This window comes from Ixodes scapularis, unplaced genomic scaffold (assembly GCF_016920785.2).
Source record: "Ixodes scapularis isolate PalLabHiFi unplaced genomic scaffold, ASM1692078v2 PGA_scaffold0__279_contigs__length_252992795, whole genome shotgun sequence".
NCBI lineage: Eukaryota > Metazoa > Arthropoda > Arachnida > Ixodida > Ixodidae > Ixodes > Ixodes scapularis.
In genome coordinates, this window is record NW_024609835.1 from 41,560,467 (window position 1) to 41,581,179 (window position 20,713).

Consider the following 20,713-nt stretch of genomic DNA (forward strand, 5'->3'; position numbering starts at 1 on the left):
AATAAAAAAAGTGGTAAGTTCTGAAACTTTGGTATGTGGTATCGTTACATTTGGGCAGAAACTGGGCATTCGGCGATGCATACATTTTTTTTTTTTTTTCACGAGAAAAACCTGTTTTTCTTTTCTCCCAAACACTCAGTACTTCATAATTAGGGTAGGGTGTTTTGAGCAAATTCGGCATCTTTTCAATTTTAGCAAAGCAATGAAGGAGAGAAGTTTTGTCTAATTTGATATTTAGCCCATTATGCTCTCCACTGGATTGTGTATGTAGGTATGTGCTGTAATAAAAATCTTTGTATCTTCTTTTTAGTCGGGCAAATATGATGTCGCTACAGACCTGCTGAAAAAAACCCTCCAGTATAACAAGGCAAGTGGGCAGGTCCTAGTACTGACGGAGGGCAAATGGGACATGAAATTATGTTTGTTTTTTTTCTGCCATGCAGTCTTGCACAAAGGCCTATGAATACATGGGCTACATCATGGAAAAGGAGCAGAGCTTCAAAGAGGCTGCCCTCTATTATGAGAGTGCATGGAAGCAAGGCAGTCAGAATAACCCAGCAATGGGTGAGGGATCAAGAGATATCCTGCAATTATCCTACTGTCATTCATTTAAGAATATTGAATCTATGCTGCAGCACCTTACATTTATGCATATCTTTGCAGGTTACAAGCTTGCCTTCAATTATTTAAAAGCAAAACGGTACACAGATGCAATTGATGTCTGCCATGTGGTAAGTGGAACTGTTTTGTATTGCACATCATGGAGCTCTCTTAATGTCGCTGCATATGAGAGCAGGATCTGTAATGGTGATTCTCAACCAGGGATTATCTGTAGGATATCAAAGGTGCAAAGCATATTTTTGCCATACAGTGCACTTTTCTTGCATTGCACTTCTCCAGAGTAGAAAGGCAATGCGATATAGGGTTTGTCAGCTCTAATATCGAACTCATGAGATTCTCAGAAATGACTTCTTAAGGACATCCAGTCTGACACATAGGCTATGTTTAATGAAGTCATTAAAGTTAATATAGTAATAGCCCTATAATGAAAAGATTACAAGATAGGAAAAACTGTGTAGTAGCTCTAGTCTCCTTATTTTTCTATATTGATCCTACTACTGTACCAGTATGTTGTTCCTGGACAACTCCCCTTCTCTTTTACTTTAATAGCATTCTCCCTTGTTGACTTTGTGTAAATTAGTGGCACATGCATGGAAGAGCACACTTATCAGAGACCTCCTTGTTTCCTTTTGCCAGGTGCTGACAAAATGCCCCAGCTATCCAAAGATCAAAAAGGACATCCTGGAGAAGGCCCGTTCAAACCTCAGAACCTAATTATTTTTTCTGCATGCATTCGAAGCAGAACACGAGGTGTCACGTAAAGATATACTGGTTTATTAACACTGCTATGCAGCCTATACACTACTTCATGTGCATTGCCCACGAAGCATCGCCTTCGCTCAAGACAGCCTTTGCTTCTCGCATCAAATAGGGGATTTTCTCGTGGTCCATCAAGGACTTCCACTGATCCACATTTACCTGCACACATACAAAAAAAAAATGTTAGGATGGGAATTATATGACAGGCTTCAAATTGTAGTACAGACACAAGCTGAAGGAGCAGCACAAGGCAACTCAATCATCATCCACTTTCTAGCTGTTTTGCATTTGTCGAATAAATCAAGGAATAATGCTGTTGCCTTATTCTGGTGCAGTCCGAGTCTGCCCGTCAATCGACCCCGCATGTGAAAAATGTAAAAACGTTGACAACAAAAATAAAGGGAAAAGGGGGGGGGGGGGGGATTGGTGGTGAGAACTGAACCCATGGCCTTTTGCACTTGGTACCTGAGACGTTGCAGTTCATTCCCATTACCAGTCCCTTGTTTTTATAGGCTTTCCTATTTTAAGATTTCCCATGTGCATGGCTGATTTGCAAAGTTGACACTCGCAAACATGGTTTAAGGTACTATAAGAGAGCTTTAGAGATCGTTGTTGAAATTGCATGTGAAATATTCATAGAGGAAACTCTGCTTAGATTTCACAAGGATCTGTGAATACAGTAAGACCTCAAATTACTAAACACCCCGACATATGGAAGAGGTCCCAAGGAATGGAATTTTTCACACGTAAGCCCTTAATCTTTGAACATTTTCCTGAGGAGGGGAGAGGAGGAACTAAGACACCACTCACTTTAGTACCTCAAACATCCAAACCCCAGACCAGGAAGAAGAAAGTGCATACATACTATAAACAAATTTCAAACAGTGCCCTCTGTTTTCTTGTGGGTGCCCAAACAATTTTTGAACCAGAAAGTGTCATGCATGACTAAGAAATTAACTTCCCGGTACGCATTCTCTTTCTAGTGCTGCAAATAACCATCCAGCTTAATAATAATTAGCATCCCCTCACTTCAAGATCTTTCCCCTTCTGCAAGCCTTCAGGACGCTTATGGTGATGTCTGGGGCATGGTTTTATAGAGAATAACCCTCGGTGAAGTTGGTACCAGCATTCAGAATCTGGTTAAAATTCAATCTTTACATTTCTGTCGGCGCGGAAGTGGATATTTGCCCCTCACTATCTATAAAAAGTTTTCCCAGGAAGCGAACAGTTCTAGTTTTTGAGGCCTCACTGTATTCTACACTTTTGCAGAGTACCGTAAAATTCCAAGCAAGCACCCACTCAAAGTTTCGAGATAATCACGTAAAACCGGGGGATGGGCACTCCTCAGTTCACTAATATGTGAAGATAGGTCTTTTGTGTATTTTCCGAATGTTACGAAATTGAGGGATGGGCGCTTATTGTGGAATGTGCGCATGGTCGGTATTTTGCGGTATATAGTATACTCCATTTCACCTAACGTCTGAGCGCAGCAGATGCTATGAGCCATAGAAGCCAATCCAAGGCCGTGTGAGAGTCACGTGACCTTGAAGAGGGGTCACAGTGACGCTCGGAAAGCGTATCACGGGCTACGTCCCCAAAACGGGATTGGCTAGGGTAGCTCGTAGCGTCGTACGCAAGGTGAAAGGGAGTATAGTTTATGTGCAGCAAATTCATGACGAGCGGCAAAAAAATTTACTGCAAACATTTGACATTTTTGGGCTGACCTAATAAATTCTTAGGAGTGCTGATGGTCCACCCAACTGCTGTCGCAAAGTTTTGAAAAAACAAAAGAAATTTATATATATATATTTATATATAATCAAAAATATGATGATGATTGAACCGTACTTGATCAAATGAATCAGTCTTACGAAACACTTGAAAACCAAAATGAACGGCGGAACCAGGATCCTGGCTCCGCCAATCATTTTGGCTTTCGTATGTTTCGTAAGACACTGATTCATTCAATCAAGTATGGTTCAATCGTCATCATATTTTCGATTATCTCCTTTTTGGAGACTGCCGTACAATGATGAAAAATGCCCGTGATTATATATATAAAAGCAGCTTTAAAAATATTTTTGAAATAAATATACCACTAAGTAGTGCCATTTACGGTACTTTGTAAACCATTCCTCCTGCACTTCACAGACAGGCAACATTATTGCAAACATTTGCATGATAGGCGAGCGTAACATATCTGATCTAAATGTGTCTCATTACTAAAGGACAGCGACATTAAAAATTTTGTACGCTTCCAGGACATCTCCTGTAAAAGAACTACCAAACAGGTCACTTTCAATGACCGCTCTCGGTCAACCAACCACAAAAGTATGAAAGACTGACTGCAGTACTCACCAGAAGTGGGCAGTATCCCAATGTGGATAGGTGATGCAGCTTGGTGACAACGCTTCTTCGCAGAGCTGCCGTGTCCCTCCAGTAGCTACTTGCATCAGCAGTTACCACAGTAAGACTGCAAGGAAACAGGGAAAAGATATAGCTTGTACCATCAGCTCAAACATTTGTACCATCAGCTCGAAGTATTATTTTAACTACTTTACCGCTGCACCAAAGCATACTGGTTTCAGAGCTTTGTTAATCAAACTGAAGGTTTGATGGAGGAAATGAAACATTAGCTGCCTGAAAGCATCTTACAGTTCAAAATGGGCAGAGTGCCTTGTCTCATTTGTAAACAAATTTCACACCAATCATTGCAACGGCTCAGAATAATAGAGAATGTGAGGTTTAATCGATAAAGCACCGGTGTTCATTCCTGCATGCTGCATTTCATACAATCCAATGTCCCTACGAAGTAAATCTTTGTTTTGCTGTATTATAAGGCACTTTATGCAGCAGGTGCCCGCTACTAATAAATATACTGTTAAACTTCATAGACAAGTTGTGCTAAGACTAAATCAGTGAAGGGATCCCTGCATATTTTCCGAAAATCGGGCTCGACTTACATTTTAGAATCTTCAGGTACAGTCAAGTCTTCGATGTAAGAAAACTCTCCATCTTCGTCTTGCATGGGCTGCATGTTGATGGCCATTGGATATTCACCCTTTCTCATTACCACAGCAAAGTCTGCAAATTTGCGCAAGAAATACAGTTAGGATAAAGGAGATTGTAAACAGATCGCTTCTGCAAAGTAAGAAAAGGTGCTTCTATGCTCGTCGTCGACTCCAGAAAAAAGCAGGTTTTGCGCATTGTTCATATGCCACGCGATTGTTCTTACAAGATTTGGTTGTTGGAGAAAGAAGCAATGCTTTTGGCATGTATGTCTTGATAAGATAACACATATCTAATCTAAAATACACCTATATATATCTTAATTCTTCGCATAAAGGGGAAAATTAGTAATGATCCGCGAGGGGTCGGACCTTAATTAATACAGTTTTTTGAAGTGAAAACGAGCATAGAACACTCATATCTATGCACCAATATGCACAAAAATAGAGAGCCAAGGCAAGCACGGTTTGCCTGACTCTTATTGTAGACAAGCATACAGTCTTGGTTTTCTGCAGATAAGCAAGTTAAGCCTCTTAGCATTCTCGTTTCCCGAATTACGATAGTAATGAAGGAACAAAACAAGAGACTAGCAGAGGGAAAAGATACGTCCTACACTCGTACGAGAGGGGATCAAATGCTTGAGACGGATAAGGTGGAAGGGCACAGAACTGGAAAGCGTGAAGTGTACGTAGTACAGTCGATTTACATCAATTCGACCTTGACGGGACATGCAAAATTGGGTCGAATTAAAAGATGTGTGCGAAATTCTGATTATCTAGCGCTTTAGATCAGGTGGGCTAACATTTCTATAATGAGCCGCTGCACACTGCTGCACGCTGGTGGCAGTGGCCGTGCATGTCCTTCGCACGTCCGGTGCGGCGGCGGCAGCGGTGACCGGCGGTTGGCGCCGCTGCCGCTCCGCGGAGTAGCGCTTGCTCCTCCGCAGTGGTGTTGCAATGGTTGTTTTGTGTCGAGACCCATCCGTGCCCCGTGTGTGTGGTGGAATGACAACCACAGTGGCAATGCCATGAATACCACTTTGCCAAAGTTCAGCGGTACAAAAAAGTAAACCATCTTGTTGGGGCTTAATCCTTCAAACACATTTTCCTTTAATAAGACAACCGACTCCATCCAAACCCTTACTACAGCTCCATCTCACTTCTTCCTCTCCTCGGTTCCTTCTACCTCTCCTCCCTGAAAACACTCCCCCTTCAGATGGAAAGCAGTGGCTGGTGGTGGGTCTGCTCATAGTTCATGGCAGAGTGAAAGCTGGTCGGCGTGTGCCGCTTCACGGCGACGTCCTGAAGCTGGGTCGCTCAGGAGGAGGTCGTTCTCTCCAACATGGTGCACTCCATGGGAGGGTCCCTCACGCCTAGGAGCCAGTTTTGCCGAGATACCTTCGTTTGTGTCGCTCAGGGTGTGAATGTCTCGAAGGACAAGATCGCCCACCTTGAGGGCTTGCCGACGTTTGTTGCATTGTACCTCCTGTGCTTTCTTGGCCGCTTCCTGGTGTATTTTCGTACACTCCAGGGCTTGCTGCAGGCGTCCAAATGTCCCCTGCCGCAAACGCATGGCATGCCACATCAGGTGGTTCCGTGTCCTCTGCGTCTTGCGTCGGTTCCCACAAGGTACGGAGTGCTCGGCCATAACGAAGGAACACAAGTGGGTAGCTTGTGACCAAACTTTCTGCAGATTGCACTGCGAAATTAATTTCAGGGATGTTTTAGTCCCAGTTCCTATGGTCGGTGCAATAGGCCCCGAGACTTTCCTTGACCGTTCCGTTGTACCGCTCTAACAATTGTCCGGCAGGCCGGTGCGGTACCATATGGCGATCTGTGATTTTCCAACGTTGGAGGAGTCCCTTCCACAATCCGCTGACAAAAGGTTTACCATTATCGCTTGAAATAGCCATGGGTACACCATGGCGGCAAAATACCCCGAGCACGCAGTTCACAATGGTCTTGCTTGTGACAGACCGAAGAGAAAAGAGCTCTATGAACTTCGTAAATCGGTCGATCACCACCAGCAGGAGCTTGAAGCGGCAAGGTGTGGTGGGTAAGGGGCTGACGATGTCCACACTAAGTTTCTGCAGAGGCCCCATACCACATTGGCTATTCGTTAGACGCCCTGGCTTCTGATGGTGGGCCTTCGTGCGCAGGTACACCCGGCAGCATCAGACGTATTTGGCAATGTCAGCCCAAATTCTGATCCATACCAAATGACCTGAGATGCACCTCAAAGTCTTGAAGAATCCGGCGTGGGTGCTAGTAGGACGGTCGTGGGCTATCTGCAGTGCCAGTCCACGAAGGTATTTTGGAAATCACGGCACCCTTTTTTCTCCTCCAAGCTGTGCAAGTAGTCCAGTGCATCCACCTCAGTTGTCTTTGTCAGGTTTTGTAGCAAGCGAGAATTTGGGGCATCCTCTGGGAGATCTCTACTTTGAACCATTATTTTGAGGGTGGCCAGCAGATGGTCCTTTGCCAGTTCAGAAGCCAGCTTTTCTGCATCGTTCAGTAGACTGATGTCATTCACCAAGAGCGTTGTCGCATACGCCTCAAAGCTGATGCACGGGTCAGGGTCAGGTGCAGTGAGGGGAAATAGTGTCTCTGGGAGGCTGCAGTCAGGCAAATCAGCGAGTTGGACAGGTGCTCTGCTGGGCGCATCTGCGGGGATGCTCGAACATCTTCTCCTGTGTCTGATCTTACAGCTGAAGCCCTGGGGGCGGAGGGCCCACCACCTTACACGAGCAGAGGCTTGTTCAGCACTGAACATCTGGAGAGAGAGGAGTGGTTGCAATAAATCACGAAGTTGAAGAACTCGAGATAGGGCCTGACTGACCACTGCAAGGCATTCCCACTCCTGGACTGTGTCGTTCTTCTCAGCATTGCTGAGCACTCTGCTGATGAAAGACGGGGGCTGAAATCTACAGGGACCTTGCTGCAAAAGCACCGCAGCTATGCCTACTTTACTGGCATCAGTCTCTACGACAAAAGGTTGATTCCGGTCAGGTAGGCTCACAATGGCATCGCCGGCAAACATCTGCTTGAGGCTGGTGAATGCCCGCTCCTGATGCCACTGTCATTTTTGCTTGTGCCCTAAAAGGTATGTGAGGGGACGAGCCATGGTTGAAAATGGTGGCATAAAGTTGCGGTAGTAACTAACCAGTCCCAGAAAGGCCTGTAGCTGCCTGACCATTAGAAGACATAGCTAGTCCAACACTCCAGCCATTTTTTTCCTTGGTCCAGCCTGCACTGTCCAGGAGAGGTAGTGTGATCCAAAAACTTGAAGGTTTGGCAGCATACTTGGACATTGTCAGGGTTGACTGCAAGACCGGCTGCTCTGATACGCCCTAGTACCTCCTGAACATGCACAATATGCTCATCTAGGGTTGGAAAATACGCCAGCACGTCGTCTAGGAATGGCATGGCGAAGCTGCGGTGGACGTCCTGCAGTACCCTGTACAAAGGGCATCCTAGTAAACTCAAAAGTGCCTTGACGGCAGATAAATGTGGTCTTCGGTATATCTTTCTTGACAACGGAAATCAGAAAGAATCCTTGCAACAAGTCGAAGCTTGTGGACCATCGCGCACTGCCCAGCTGCACCAGGAGCCAATGCGGAGAGCAAGTCATCTGCTTCTTGCACAGGAGTTGCAGTGACGTCAGAAAGACGCCAAGCTCTGATAGGCTCTGATTGAAGGAAAGTGGGTAGACCTCAAAGCAAGCTGCCTTGAGGTATACCCACTAGCCTTCATTCAGAACCAATCAGAACTTGGCGTTCTGACGTCACCACAACCCCTGCAAAAGAAGCAGACGAACTAGCACTCCTCACTGGTGCGCAGCATGGGATAGACTGGGACCTTGATGCGGGACTTCAAGGGTCGGTAGTCCACAGCAAGCCAAAAGCCCCCCATTTTCTTGGCCATGAGCACTGGTACGCTAGACCATGGACTGTTACTTCAACATTTTAGTCCTTACACTAACAAGTCCTGGATGCAGCGGTCTATGATCTCCTGTTTTCGGGCGTTAACCGGGCACAACCTGCAACAAGATGGCCTCTCATCCCCGGATTCGATCCTGTACTTGGTTAGTGATGTGCATCCAGAAACTTTGGTGAAAACCTGCTTGAACTCATCAAAAAATTCTTTCATAAGCGAGCCGATCACGGGCTATGCTTTTCCGTCAACTGCTGCGGCACTGGGGTGGGATACCACAAATGAGATTGGTTGTTCTGCGAAGAGGCTGTCGAGACAGTAGTTCTGCGCCGCCAAGAATGTGCGGTTAAAATTCATGCTTTTTACATATGGTATTACAAATTATGTCTTGGTGCCAACAGTCCGTCCACAAAGAGCCACATGCACTGAAACGCTGGATACAGTGAGGAAGTCTCTCCGAAGGACACCGACGCGGCACAAGTTAGGCATGCAAAGGAAGCGTTGTCATCTAGAGCTGCCTGCCCAATGAATCTTATATCAGAGTGACGTGGTGCACTGCGACCATCCAGTTGCCAGGTGTAGGACTTGGACGCCCCTCTTTTGTTTTTGTCCCTTAGCCTGGGCAGTCATCACAAATGGCATCCCCAGAAGGCTTGAGCTGGAACCGGTGTCTAGCAAGGCTGCAAATGTCAGGCAAGCCGCCCCTCCCGTCATTGCGAGGGCTGTGTTGTGAGCTGCCGGCAGGACAACAGATGAAAGGGCACATGTCGATTGGCTGCGGAAGGCCAGGTCACGTTCCATTTGAGTGCCGGACGGCGGTGGAGGCACATATTGCAGGTGCTGCCACGGTCTCTCCATGAGCCCATCTGCTGCCTGGGCAAGCTCTTCCAAGTTAGCAAGTTTTGCCTTCCGCGAAGTCATGGAATTGAGAATGCATGTGACAAAGCACCCGGTTGACTTTCTCGGCGTCCGTGACTGGTTTCCTGAGCCGCTTGTAGTATATGCTCCGATGACATACATAAACTGGTTAGGTTTTCCTGTGGCGGTTGGGTATGATGGCACAGTTTCTTCTTGAGTCGTTTTTTCAAGTCAATGGGCACAAACTAACCCCGGTATGCTGCGACAAACTCCGCTCAATCCGTGAAATTCCCAGTGAAACGGAACCAGAGTTTCGTGCTGCCCTCGAGGGCTCCTGGCACTGTTGTGAGACAGCCGACCTTCAGGCTTAAAGCCATTCAGGAAAGAGACAGAATCCAGGCTGTCGACAAACCCCTCAGGGGCCTGAAGATTGCCGAAACTGGGGAACTTGGACGGTTCAAGCGCAATAAACCTCAAAGCAGCAGGAGCCATTGGCGTGATGAGCGATGCTGTGACCTCGATGGGAGCCGCTCCTTGAAGATTGTATACATGAGCGGCAACTTTTCCTTTGGATCATCAAGCCATCGATGCAGTGGAGCATTCTTTAATCCCCGTCCCCGAGAGATTACCCATCCTGTTTTTCTGTCTAAATATCTGTAACATAAAAATTCCGAAACATCCCCCACCCCCCCGATTCCCGTCGGACGTCATGTGATGTCCGACGGGAACCGCATGAATTGCGCAATTTGCTGTACTGGCACATCTGACATGTGAGTTCATAGCGCGTTCCCGCGTTTTTGTCCATAATCTGCAAGTGCGATATCAGCTTCCGTAACACGCGATTTGCTCCTGCACGCATGTTTCACTGTGAATTGCAAATCTGCTGCGTCTGCTATCTGCGGTATCCGTTCCCGTGACAAAGTCTGTAGCGGACTCCCGCATTTTTGTCCGTAATCTGCGCGCACGATTTCGATTTTACGTGCGTTTGCCCTGTGTGCATATCGCATCGTGAAATATGATTCTGCTGCGTTCGTAATCTGCAGTGTTTGTTCCCATAACATACGAGTTTGTAGCGGATTCACGCGTTTTTGTTCACAATCTGCGCGTGCAATATCGGTTTCTGTGACAGGCAAGTTTGTAGCGGATTCCCACAAGTTTACTGCCCCATAAAACTTGAGAATCTGCAGCGTTCGCAATTTGTGGTATTCATTCCCGCGAGATGCAAGTTCTCGGCAAGTTCCCGCAGGTCCTTCGCACCGTGAAACGTGGATCTGCTGCGTTTGCAACCTGCAATATTCTTTCCCTTGACAAAGGAGTTTGTAGTGAATTCCTGTGTGTTTATTGCATCGTGAAATGTGATTTTGCGGTGTCCGCGATTTGTGGTATCAGTTCCAACGTCACATGGTTTGTATCCGGTGCCAGGGTGTTTATCATTCATTTTTGATTAAGTTTTGCTGTGGCATCCCCAAAGATAGCCCACTCCATGTTTTTCACCATTTATCTCTTGATTTAGGGGGGGGCATTCTTTCGGAACTTTACGTAGGTTTCAGGGACGGACAGGGTGAACAGACCGATCCAAGACGCATTCCGGGCACCATAACGTGACGGAAGGTTTATCCAGCAGAGAGGCCCATACTCCATTCACACCTAAGCCGACGATACAGGGGGAGCTACGCACTCTCTGAAGCGGTCGACAGACTCCCTTTCTTCACCTGATCGCTCCTCTCTGCGCCTGGGTATGGGCAAGAGTGTGATCACATGGCGACAGGTCAGCATATGATATGACTAGTCCAATCAGCACTTCGCTTCCATGCACAGTCGGCTTCGGGGTAAACGACCGGCGTGTTTACCACATTCTCAAAAGTAGTATAAGCTCCGCGTCTCCGCCAAACGGGACGGCAAATCGCCGTCGACTGTTGGCATGGCTGCCCTCACCGACAAAGTAGCCATGGCGCGTCCACAGGGCGGCCTTGAGGAACTGGCCTCCTCCCAGGGCCACCTCCAGGCTCTTCTTGAGGGGCAGCAGGGTGCTGCTCTCCCTGGCCACCAGGGCAATGGCCTCCTGCCTCAGGGACTCCGGCAGCAGGGGTCCTTCGTAGCCCCCCTTGAGCTCGATGCGCACCCCTTGCTCCAGCTGCAGAAGGTCCCGCAGCATGCCAGCCCAGCGCTTCTGGGGCACTGGGCGCGGCAGGAGCGGACGGCCCGAATCACGAGTGGTGCACGCACAAATGGGCTCGCGGCGCCCAAACCTAAGCGGGACACTACAAGGGCTGCTCGCGCATCTGGCATGGCGCTACCTCAGAGCTATCAGTCAGTGCTAGAAAGAGCGCTGACTCGTTGCTTTATCTAACACTGATGACTTCAGAGACATGCTTAAAACACAAGACCTGGCCAGATGCTGAGTCGTATCCTGTATGTATAAGTGCTCCTCCTTGACTTTATATAATCCCCCCTCTCCCTTTATGTAGAGTGCAAAAATGGGCAATTTAAGAGTGATAAAAATTAAATGCAACTTATGCTGATACGGCACTGACTTTGCGCTATATCAGCGCCACAGCGCCAATACATTCCCCACTCGGTGCTGTGCTGTCTGTAGTATTGATTCACCGCTGAGCTAGCACTGCACAGAACGTTAGCAAACACCACATCTGCATGCGTCTACCCACGCTTACTCTCATGACAGCAAAGCGAATACAGCACTCCAGGAGACAACTTTACCGGCTGGCTAATGGTACTAGCTTCGTTCGATTTACCTGCAACTTCTGCACTGGTGCAGAAAAGTGTAGAGCAGTGTACTACCGGTCGTATCTCAATACACAATACCGGCGCAGGCAGTGCAGGTAAGCCAAACGATGCTACTGTCATCTCAGTGTAGCTTTTTCTGTCTTGATTCATACAGTTTTAATACAAAAATTAACTAAAATAAATGATACTGCTTCCAACTAATGCTAGCCTCCAACAAAACTCTGGCTAAATAAGTAAATGAGGACTACATAAAAAAATAATGCCTTCTCTTTTTGCTGCAAAAGAGCAAGCAGTTCCCTCTTCCCACGGACACCATAAACTTCCCAACTTGTACAGTTCTCCGCCTCGATGTCTCCGAAGCAAGGCACCGCCCCACAAATCCCCGCGTGGCAGGTTTGAGTCTTGGCCGAGGTGCCCACAATTCGACAGAAACCTATTAAGGAGAAAACACCGTGCAACCGAGATTTCGGTTGCACACCAAAAGATCCGCGGGTGGTCGAAATTAATCCTTAGTCTTCCGCCGGGGCGTGCAAGATGCCCTTTGTCTTTTGGCACAACAAACCCCCAAATTTGGCCGTACAGTCCTCTCCCAGCGCCTGGCAAAGCGGTAGCGCACCTTTGAACCTGGCCTTGGAGAGGAACTCCTCGCTGAACGCGACGTCCAGCACCTCCTTGGGGTAGCAGTGCAGCGACGCCAGGCTCACCGCCGTCGAAACGAACAGGTGCGGCACGGCCAGCTGGGCCAGGTGCAGCTTATCCCTGCACAGCGCGAGCACCTGGCCCGCCTCCCGGAACGTCGGGGCGTTCTTCGGGCACGCCGCGGCGGCCTGGGCAAACACCACGATGGAGACGCGGCCGTCGTCGGAGACCGTCCCCGCCTCCTTCACCACCCGCTCTGCCACATACTCCGAGAGCTCGGGAGTCGCGTACTTGGCGCGCAGGCAGCCCTGGAGGAGCAGCGACATCTGCCAGAGCTCCCAGCCTTCCTGCATGCCTTTGCGCACGAGGGCCTCCAGCAGGTCTTTGGAGTAGAAGCCACGCATGAAGCAGGACAGAAAGGCACGGATGGCCTTGGGAGGGAACGAGCCAAGGTTGGAGACGACGACCCGCTCAGCAGCTGTAACCAGGTCGAGAACTCCCGGGATGGCGGAGGACGCCGACGGCGCCGTGAGGCCAACGGTCAGCACCAGGGTGGCCGCCTGCTCGGACGTCAGATTGGGCACGTGCGACAGCAGGGACACCGCCAGTTTCTGGAACCAAGGGTGGCAGGGTCGGGGGGATCGGTGGCCGAGCGTGTTGGCGCACCGCCGCCCGGAGCACGTGGAGCAAAAGCTCGTGCTGCAGAGCCCAGGGATTCTGGGTTCAATCCCTACTCCTGCCCATTTCGATCCGGATGGGCATCTTAACGGCATGTGGTCGTATATCACTACTGCGCGATGCACTTTAGACACCACAGGCTAGCAGCCGTACGGCACAGGCTAAATTCCTTATCCACAGCGTACACCTGAAAGACATGCCGACCTTATGCTGTCTGGACATAAACGCCTAATTTGGTTTGGTTGGGTGGCAGATTTCTGCTAAATTTATGGCTGCTTTACAATGCGATCGTATTCAGCGGCAAGCCCCGTGCCGCTCCTCCTGGGAAAAAAGCTTTATCGATGGCTCATTAGGCAATGGGTTTCCGATGAAAATTGGAAGTCGGGTGAAACCTTGCAGAGGTGTACAACTATTAAGCATAAAGGGATAGCTCTGTATATTATTTTTTGTAGTACCTCTGAATTATGTGCAGGGCACCTACATGCACTTCTAGACTCTACATAATTTAGACACTAAATCCTCTAAATAGCTAAGTAAAATAAAAAAAACAACTCCTGCAGCCGATTAAAACTGTCGCAATGGACACGTCACACAAAATTGATAACAGTATCCTGTCCAGTTCTCTAAGGTAATTATAGCTATTACCATGTAGTAATATGGATACTGAGTGGTTTTAAGGTTAATCACTCCTTTTGGATGGTTCATATCTTACTTCTCCATAGTCATCTGCTTATTTTCTAAAGTTCCCCATAACTTGTTGACACTCTTCCAGCAGTTTCTAATAATTACATAAGCTATTCCTGTTTATAAAGAGCTTTTTACAGAGAATGATTAAAATGTAATTTTATCAAGCTATCAGGCTTTTTGTTATTACGATTGTTTTCTGAAGCTTTCAATTGGAAATAAATATATATATATATATATATATATTTTTTTTTTTTTTTTATTTTAAAGTGTTTTTTTTAACAACTCTTTTAGGTCTTGTTTTTGTTTTTTTTGGATCCAGATGTGATATGCAGTGATTTGGATGTATACTGAAGATGAATAAAGATTTTATTATTATTATTATTATTATTATTATTAGCACCTCAAAAGCTTGCTTAACTTTTATGGGTTGCAACGGGTTTTCAAAATTTTTGAATAGTTTTCGACCACACTCAGGTGGATATTCAGAGGCATTTTATACACATTTCTGATGAGGTTTCCAAAGGTTTTCTGATATTTATAACTAGCATATAAAATTACTGCTGTTTCTTCTTTTTCTTTGTGTGTGTGCGTGTTTTTCACTGTTTGTGACACTACCAAAACACTTCAGGGAGAGTTAAGGACCCTACAATAGTTTCTTGAAGTCTAGAGGGCCTACATTTCTATAGTTTTGCAATTACTTTTATTCCATGGACTTCCATGGTAATTCAATGGTATTTTTGTTTAAAATAACATTTTGTGTAATTTTGTGTTAATTTAACTGTAATTTGGTTTAAAATAATGTTTCATGCACTTTTTTAAAGATACTGATCATTTTCTGACAGCATTTCAATCATCTTTCACAGCAAGTTCATAAGAGCACAGCACCATGAATATACTATTGAACTACCGACCACTGGTGCCTACACCCCTGCCCTTATTCTTTTTTACTACTGCTAATACTGTAGTTTCAGAAAACTTGTTGATGCATTTTCACCTAATGAGAAATAAAGGTTTTGTGCACAATTGATAGGCTGTGCAAAGCATTTCTTACAAGATTTGGTTGCCTGGTTGTCAGAGGGGAAAATGATGCATTTGAAATGTGCATGGTTTGATAAAATAACAAATAACTAATCTTAAATTTGGATGCCTTAATTCATCACTTAAATGGGGAAGTAAAAAACTCTCTGTGAGAAGCCTAACTTTTTTTACTGTGGTTGCAGCAGGGGCAAAGTCAATGGCAGAGCTTATGAGGCCTAACCCCCCCCAAATACTCTAACAGTCCCCTCTCGTTAGAGGGACACTGACATTCCCCAAAACTTATTTTTTGATTTTTGTCAGGTGATTCATTATGGTGTCGGAAGACTACCCAATCAATATTTTTCTACAGCATCGCATATATTTTTAATAAAGTAAAAAAAAAAAAACGCAACTGCTCGAAATCGAAATTGAAACTGGACTGGGGACGAAGAAGAAACATAGAGGAAAGAGTTGGCAAAAATCACGTGGCTGTGGAACTTTCTTTTTTTTTCCAATCAATGTATTTGCAGCTTTTTAGAAGCCACAAAAAATGGGTATCATATTTCTTTTATATCTTTAATATTGTGTTTGTGCCTTCGATGACCCACGACTTTGATTATATATGGTGGTTGTGTCTAAACCATAGAAAACGGCATGTGACCACAGAGAAGAGAATGAGCGAGATTCAAACCGGCCAATTCCCGATCGGAGGCTTTTCGGCGGAAAGAAAACAGACTTCAAGCAGCAAATTGTTTTCTGGGTAGTTGGGCTCTCGCATGTCATGAACAAATAAAAACCTTGGCGAGCATAAATACCCCGTCAGTGTCCCTTTAATATGGAGACATCCGTTTCTCGAAAAATCGCTCATAATGTAAGTCACCCATAATAATGGGACATAAAGGCCCTTTTTTCATCCAGTTCATCCCCAAAAATTTTTGTCTATATAGTGGGGTATCCATATTAATGAGACATGCCTGCACATGCATAGGCATGGCACCAACCCTCTCCCCACACCCTCAAGTCATGGATATCCTAACCACCTTTGCATCCGCCCCCCTTTTCTCACCCCACCTCCCCCACCCCGGCTTACAAAGTATTCTTGGCTATGCCACTGCACTAAAGGCCCGTTCACACTCTTGCGACCTCTTAAACCTGGGTTCCTTAAAACTTCTTAAACCAGAAAACACACTGGCGCCATCTATTGGGAAGCAGTGTAAACTCGGCGGTCCGGCATATTTCTTTTTATTTCTCGCGCACTATCCTTTCTTTCTTGGCTCGAATAACTTTTATCAATGTTATAAACGAGCCTTTCTATGGATACTACGCACATTTGATCTCGAAAATCCCGCAAAACCTTCGCTCTTGTGAAATGCAGTTCCAGGGTCACCGCATAGATGAAGCCACAATGCCAGTGTGTTCCCTCATTCTAAAAACATTTAAGAAGTTTTAAGAGATCTCGTCTCTCTCAGTCGTACTCGGTCGCAAGAGTGTGAACGGGCCTTAAGCCTTTGTAGAACTTAATTGTGGCAGCAATTAAAATTCACGAAAGGCATCACGCAGAGCAGCAACTACAAGGGTCAGCTTGGGGGCTGCACAAGTGCTCACACCTCGATCAGCGCAGGGTCGAGCTCCTTCTGGTAGGCAAACTTGAAGCACTGCACGACATCCTCCGCGTTGGTGAAGTCCAGCTGAATGGGTAGCTGGGTCTGGAATACCAGGGGCACGGCCATCTTGAGTGCTTCGGTCAGTGAGGAGCCGTTCTTCTGCTGCACCAGCAGGCTGTTGATGAACATGAGCTGCTGGAGGGATAGGGTATTGATGCTGTGCCTCAGCATCTGTGCAATGGCCTGTACCAGGCCCGTGTTGGCGGGGATCTTGAAGAAGGTGGCCATCTTGAACAGCGAGATGGTGTCTTCAATCTCGTAGAAACGCATGCGCTTCAGGGCCCGGTTGCACAGTTCCCGAAAGCTTGGCTGCGATGTGATGGCCGTGTAGTCTGTCGTCCCTGCTTCCCTGGGGAGAAGAAAATCAAGATAGCACGGTTGGAAGGAAGGGTGTGGAAGCAAATAATGCCTTGATGCCTATTTTGTTCACTACAGCCTAGGTCCTCAAACTGAGTCTCTAGGAACCCAGGGGCTTTCCAAAGTACTCTAAGGGTGTTCCCTGAGTTCCTAAAGCTCCTCAACCGTCGCTGCCCCTAGGTAAAGTCTTCTTCCAGTCTGAGCATTATTTTAGAAGATCTGAGTCATCCACTGATACAGACAATGTGGCAAACACTCCTTAACATATGCATTATTGTCTACAAGAAAATCAATCAAGAGAGGTGTTCCTCGAAGTTTGAGGAACCTTGCACTACAGCAAAATGATTACACAAAGAAGTTTCTCCTCCAACATGGAACTATGTGACCATGAACTCTGGTTTCTGTTATGATCTCTCTTCTGGAACCTAGTTTGGCCCTCTCCCCAACCCTAAAAGTAGCGATCGTAAATCTTCACGCCTCGCACAGTTTTACGTACCATCAATTACGCTGCGAAGTTATCTAACTAAATTAACTAGGATTTCATCAGGAAATTAATCCGACAAGCTCAGATTTTGATGTGCAGATTTTCGTTTCCTCTCTCAACGAAATCTGTGAAGTAACAGGACACTATAGCCACCAATCATGACGTCACATCTCTTCGGTTCCCCTCCTTTGCAACATTGAGCCGTTCTCAGAAAAGACACCAGAGATGCGCGATGCGACCCCCGCAACGCCAATAAGGCAGGACAGCGGGAGAGGAAGCAACGTATAGATGGCGAGGAGGGCGGAGGAAGGAGCACCCTAAGGAGACGGCATCCTGATCCTGTTACGCCACGGCACGTTTATCGAGCGAGTTGCAATACGGGAATCTCCAGAAGCATTTTACATGCTTCATTCGAATTGCAAGCTGAAATTTTATAAACACTTACACAAGAAGGTCCTGGTGCTTGCCACAAGGTTTTTATATAAAACCAACAACCCCCATTTTAGGCTGAAGAGGCCCTTCATTGTTTACGCCGAAATTGAGCACATCAACTGTGCGGTGGCAACGGAAGAGCTCAGGAGATGAGGCGGCAGCGGAAGGAGGAAAGTTGATTCATCACCCGTTCACTTAAATTGTTTACTGGAAATATCTAAAAGTGAAAAAGCGATTCTTCTGACCCCCTCTCCACTCTCCCCTGTTCAAATGCCACTGACTGTATGCGCGCCCTTACAGTTCCAAAAACCAATACAACCATAGTCACTGACCAGGTGAGAACTGAAGGTTGAATGCCCGGCCCTCTACCTTCGATAATGCTGAAGCGTTATCGAAGGTGGAATGCTTGCGCCGGGGGCGGGACAACTGAAACTTCTCCCAGCCGTTCTCATTCTGTCAGTGATAGTACCAAAAATGACAGGGTTAATGCCGCAAAACCGGCACTACCACTTGTTTAGTGTCTTCGAGTCTTACCTCGCTGCTTCAAAAAGGCAGTCAAATGCAGACAGCACTTGGCTGTTATTCATCACACCGTGGTGCTGGCTAACAAGCTCGAGGACCTTGTCGATGGACTTGGCCTTGTGCAGCTGTTCCGTTATGATGTCTGCGAAAGCGAGAAGGAACAAAAAAATGTGGCCAACCCTTTTGCGTCATCATTTGTTTTCTGCGGTGCGACGACTTCACGGGCACTTACCAGCATCCTTCAGCGTCGTTTGAGAAGTGAGCGCCAACTTCGAGCTTCGAGATGTCAACGAGTGATGCTTGTCCACTGACGCATCAGAGGTGTAGGACTTGGACAATTTCAGTTGTGCAGCTTGAAACGTCCGTTGTGCCAAGCATCGATGTATGACGAACGGGATTCTTTTGGCAAACATCTTGTTTTCTTTTTTTTCCCCACACGGCAGTTTTGTTTTTGGAAAAAAGGTACAGTGCCAAGTTAGAAATTAAAAAAAGGTTGGGATGAACCGACAACAAACAAGTGTGCACTCCGCAAAGTAGGTACGGCATGCGCCTAAAAAAAGTGTGTACACCACGCAGATTTTTTGGTATCAGCACGAATCCGCGGTTTCTTCGTAATAAACGCCACCGCGGTCATGGTCATACTTAAAGATCCCGTAACTATAATACAGAAAAAAAGGGACGTGTACAACGTGTCTACACACTTCTGGCGTCCCTTATTTATCTATTTTAAATATGATCATGTTTAAACGAACTAACCAGTGTCCAAAAGCGTCTCAGTAATCGCGGCAATATTCGTTGCTAAAGCTTGGTCATAGAGGATGAGTAAGGTCATAAAACAAACGCTGCTTGCCCGAATACTTACCTTTTGCAGTATTCAGAAGCGTTATGGCAATAAAATTGATTTAAAAAACAGAAGACCTTCAAAGGTCCACATGTAGACGAATTCATTCACCGGAGCACATTGCTTACAAAATGAAAAAAAAAAAAAAGTATGCTTGTGTTGCTAACTTAATTATTGAAATAGGCTAAAACTGCTAACGTCAGGTACTTCCGACTTAATTATTCGCAAGAGAAAGTAAACAAAGTACAACTAGAAATTCATTCTGCATGCAAAAAAAGTAACATAAAAAAGAAAAGCTGAAAAGCTTACGCTTCCATAATTATATTGCATATTTTATGTTTTGTTATTTTGTTTCGGTTTCGATTCTTTTTCGCAATCCCGGAGAAATAGCTCACTGGAAAAAAGCTCACCCACTTTTGTGCGGGTCCGGAGAAAAACTCATCAGTCTTTTGACATTCCCGGAGAAAAGCACACCTCGAATACGGCGTACCGCCAGGTAGGCCGTGTAACAGAGTTAGCGCGATGCGGTTCTTTGTAATTTACTTCGAAAAAGGGTTGAGGCTGCAGCTCCAAACTTTAATCGAATAAGTTTGTGCATAAAAATTTAAAAGAGCGCAAGGACACGGGCAAGAACGTAGATGTTTGAACTCATTCGGGGACAGACTTTTACGTAAGTTTGTGCCCCGAATGAGCACTTTCCACCGCACTAAAGGGTGTCACAAAAGAAAATTTACACGGTCTTTTTTACCGCAAAAATAAACTAGGCATCGCCGAGCGCTCATTCTCCGCCCAAAGGTAGAGCTAGAGGTCACAACCAGATGCCAAAGTTTCAGCCCGATCCGATAACTTAATCAAAAGTTATTAGTGATTTTCTGAAAATCTCAATGGGAAAATGGAGCCCGTTTTCGCCCGTTTTGTTTGAAAACTCCGTCGGCCGCCATTTTCCCATTGAAATTTTCAGAAATTCACTTATAACTTTTGATTAAGTTATCGGATCGGGCTGAAACTTTGGCATCTGGTTGTGACCTATAGCGCTACCTTTGGGCGGAGAATGAGCGTTCGGCGATGCCTAGTTTATTTTTGCGGTAAAAAAGACCGTGTAAATTTTCTTTTGTGACACCCTGTATATCAGCTTTCTGAAACAATCCCAAGAGAGGAGGAAACCGCGTGTACATGCCAGCGGTTGGTGCACCCTCTCCTTTAGCATTAACTGCGTTGCCAGAGAAAGCTGCCAGCGAGTATAGTAAAAAAAAAAAATATATATATATATATATTTTAATGAGTTAACGTGAATTTTTTGTTTATGTTCGTCAAGGTACATACTTGACATCAAGGCTGGCTCGCTTGAACAGCGTCTCAGCTGAGACTGGGTGAAAGAAAGCACTGGAAAGGCAGGGGCGTGCGAGCTTCTTGAGACCCGGCTCGAGTCCTCAGCTCGTGCGCTGGCTTTCGCAGTGTGTTCTTTCAC

At 46.2% G+C, this 20,713-nt stretch overlaps 2 protein-coding genes across 5 annotated transcripts in view; one reads left to right on the forward strand and one right to left on the reverse strand.

Annotated features, from left to right (window-relative positions):
* LOC115311009 (tetratricopeptide repeat protein 21B) overlaps nucleotides 1-1,398 on the forward strand; it is a 30,552-nt gene extending 29,154 nt beyond the window's left edge. For both annotated transcript variants that reach the window (XM_029969552.4, XM_029969559.4), the window contains 4 exons: nucleotides 311-367; nucleotides 444-564; nucleotides 664-731; nucleotides 1,258-1,398. In XM_029969552.4, coding sequence (XP_029825412.3) covers nucleotides 311-367; nucleotides 444-564; nucleotides 664-731; nucleotides 1,258-1,335 — 324 coding nt within the window. In that variant the 3' untranslated portion in view covers nucleotides 1,336-1,398. The remainder of the gene's footprint in view (nucleotides 1-310; nucleotides 368-443; nucleotides 565-663; nucleotides 732-1,257) is intronic.
* Nucleotides 1,375-20,017, reverse strand: LOC8034039. Of its 3 annotated transcripts, none has more exons than XM_029969560.3 (9): nucleotides 19,660-20,017; nucleotides 18,637-18,825; nucleotides 18,417-18,546; nucleotides 16,553-16,958; nucleotides 12,541-13,174; nucleotides 11,115-11,357; nucleotides 4,344-4,464; nucleotides 3,739-3,853; nucleotides 1,375-1,539 (listed from the first exon to the last, which is right to left on the reverse strand). In XM_029969560.3, exons 1-9 carry the CDS (start codon nucleotides 19,685-19,687, stop codon nucleotides 1,423-1,425), a joined length of 1,983 nt encoding a protein of 660 aa, XP_029825420.3. In that variant the 5' UTR covers nucleotides 19,688-20,017; the 3' UTR covers nucleotides 1,375-1,422. The 3 variants fall into 3 exon arrangements, with proteins under 3 accessions (XP_029825420.3, XP_029825424.3, XP_029825422.3); XM_029969564.3 differs by having other exon boundaries at nucleotides 19,656-20,017; XM_029969562.4 differs by lacking the exon at nucleotides 19,660-20,017 and adding an exon at nucleotides 19,267-19,535.
* Between the last annotated feature and the right edge of the window lie 696 nt (nucleotides 20,018-20,713).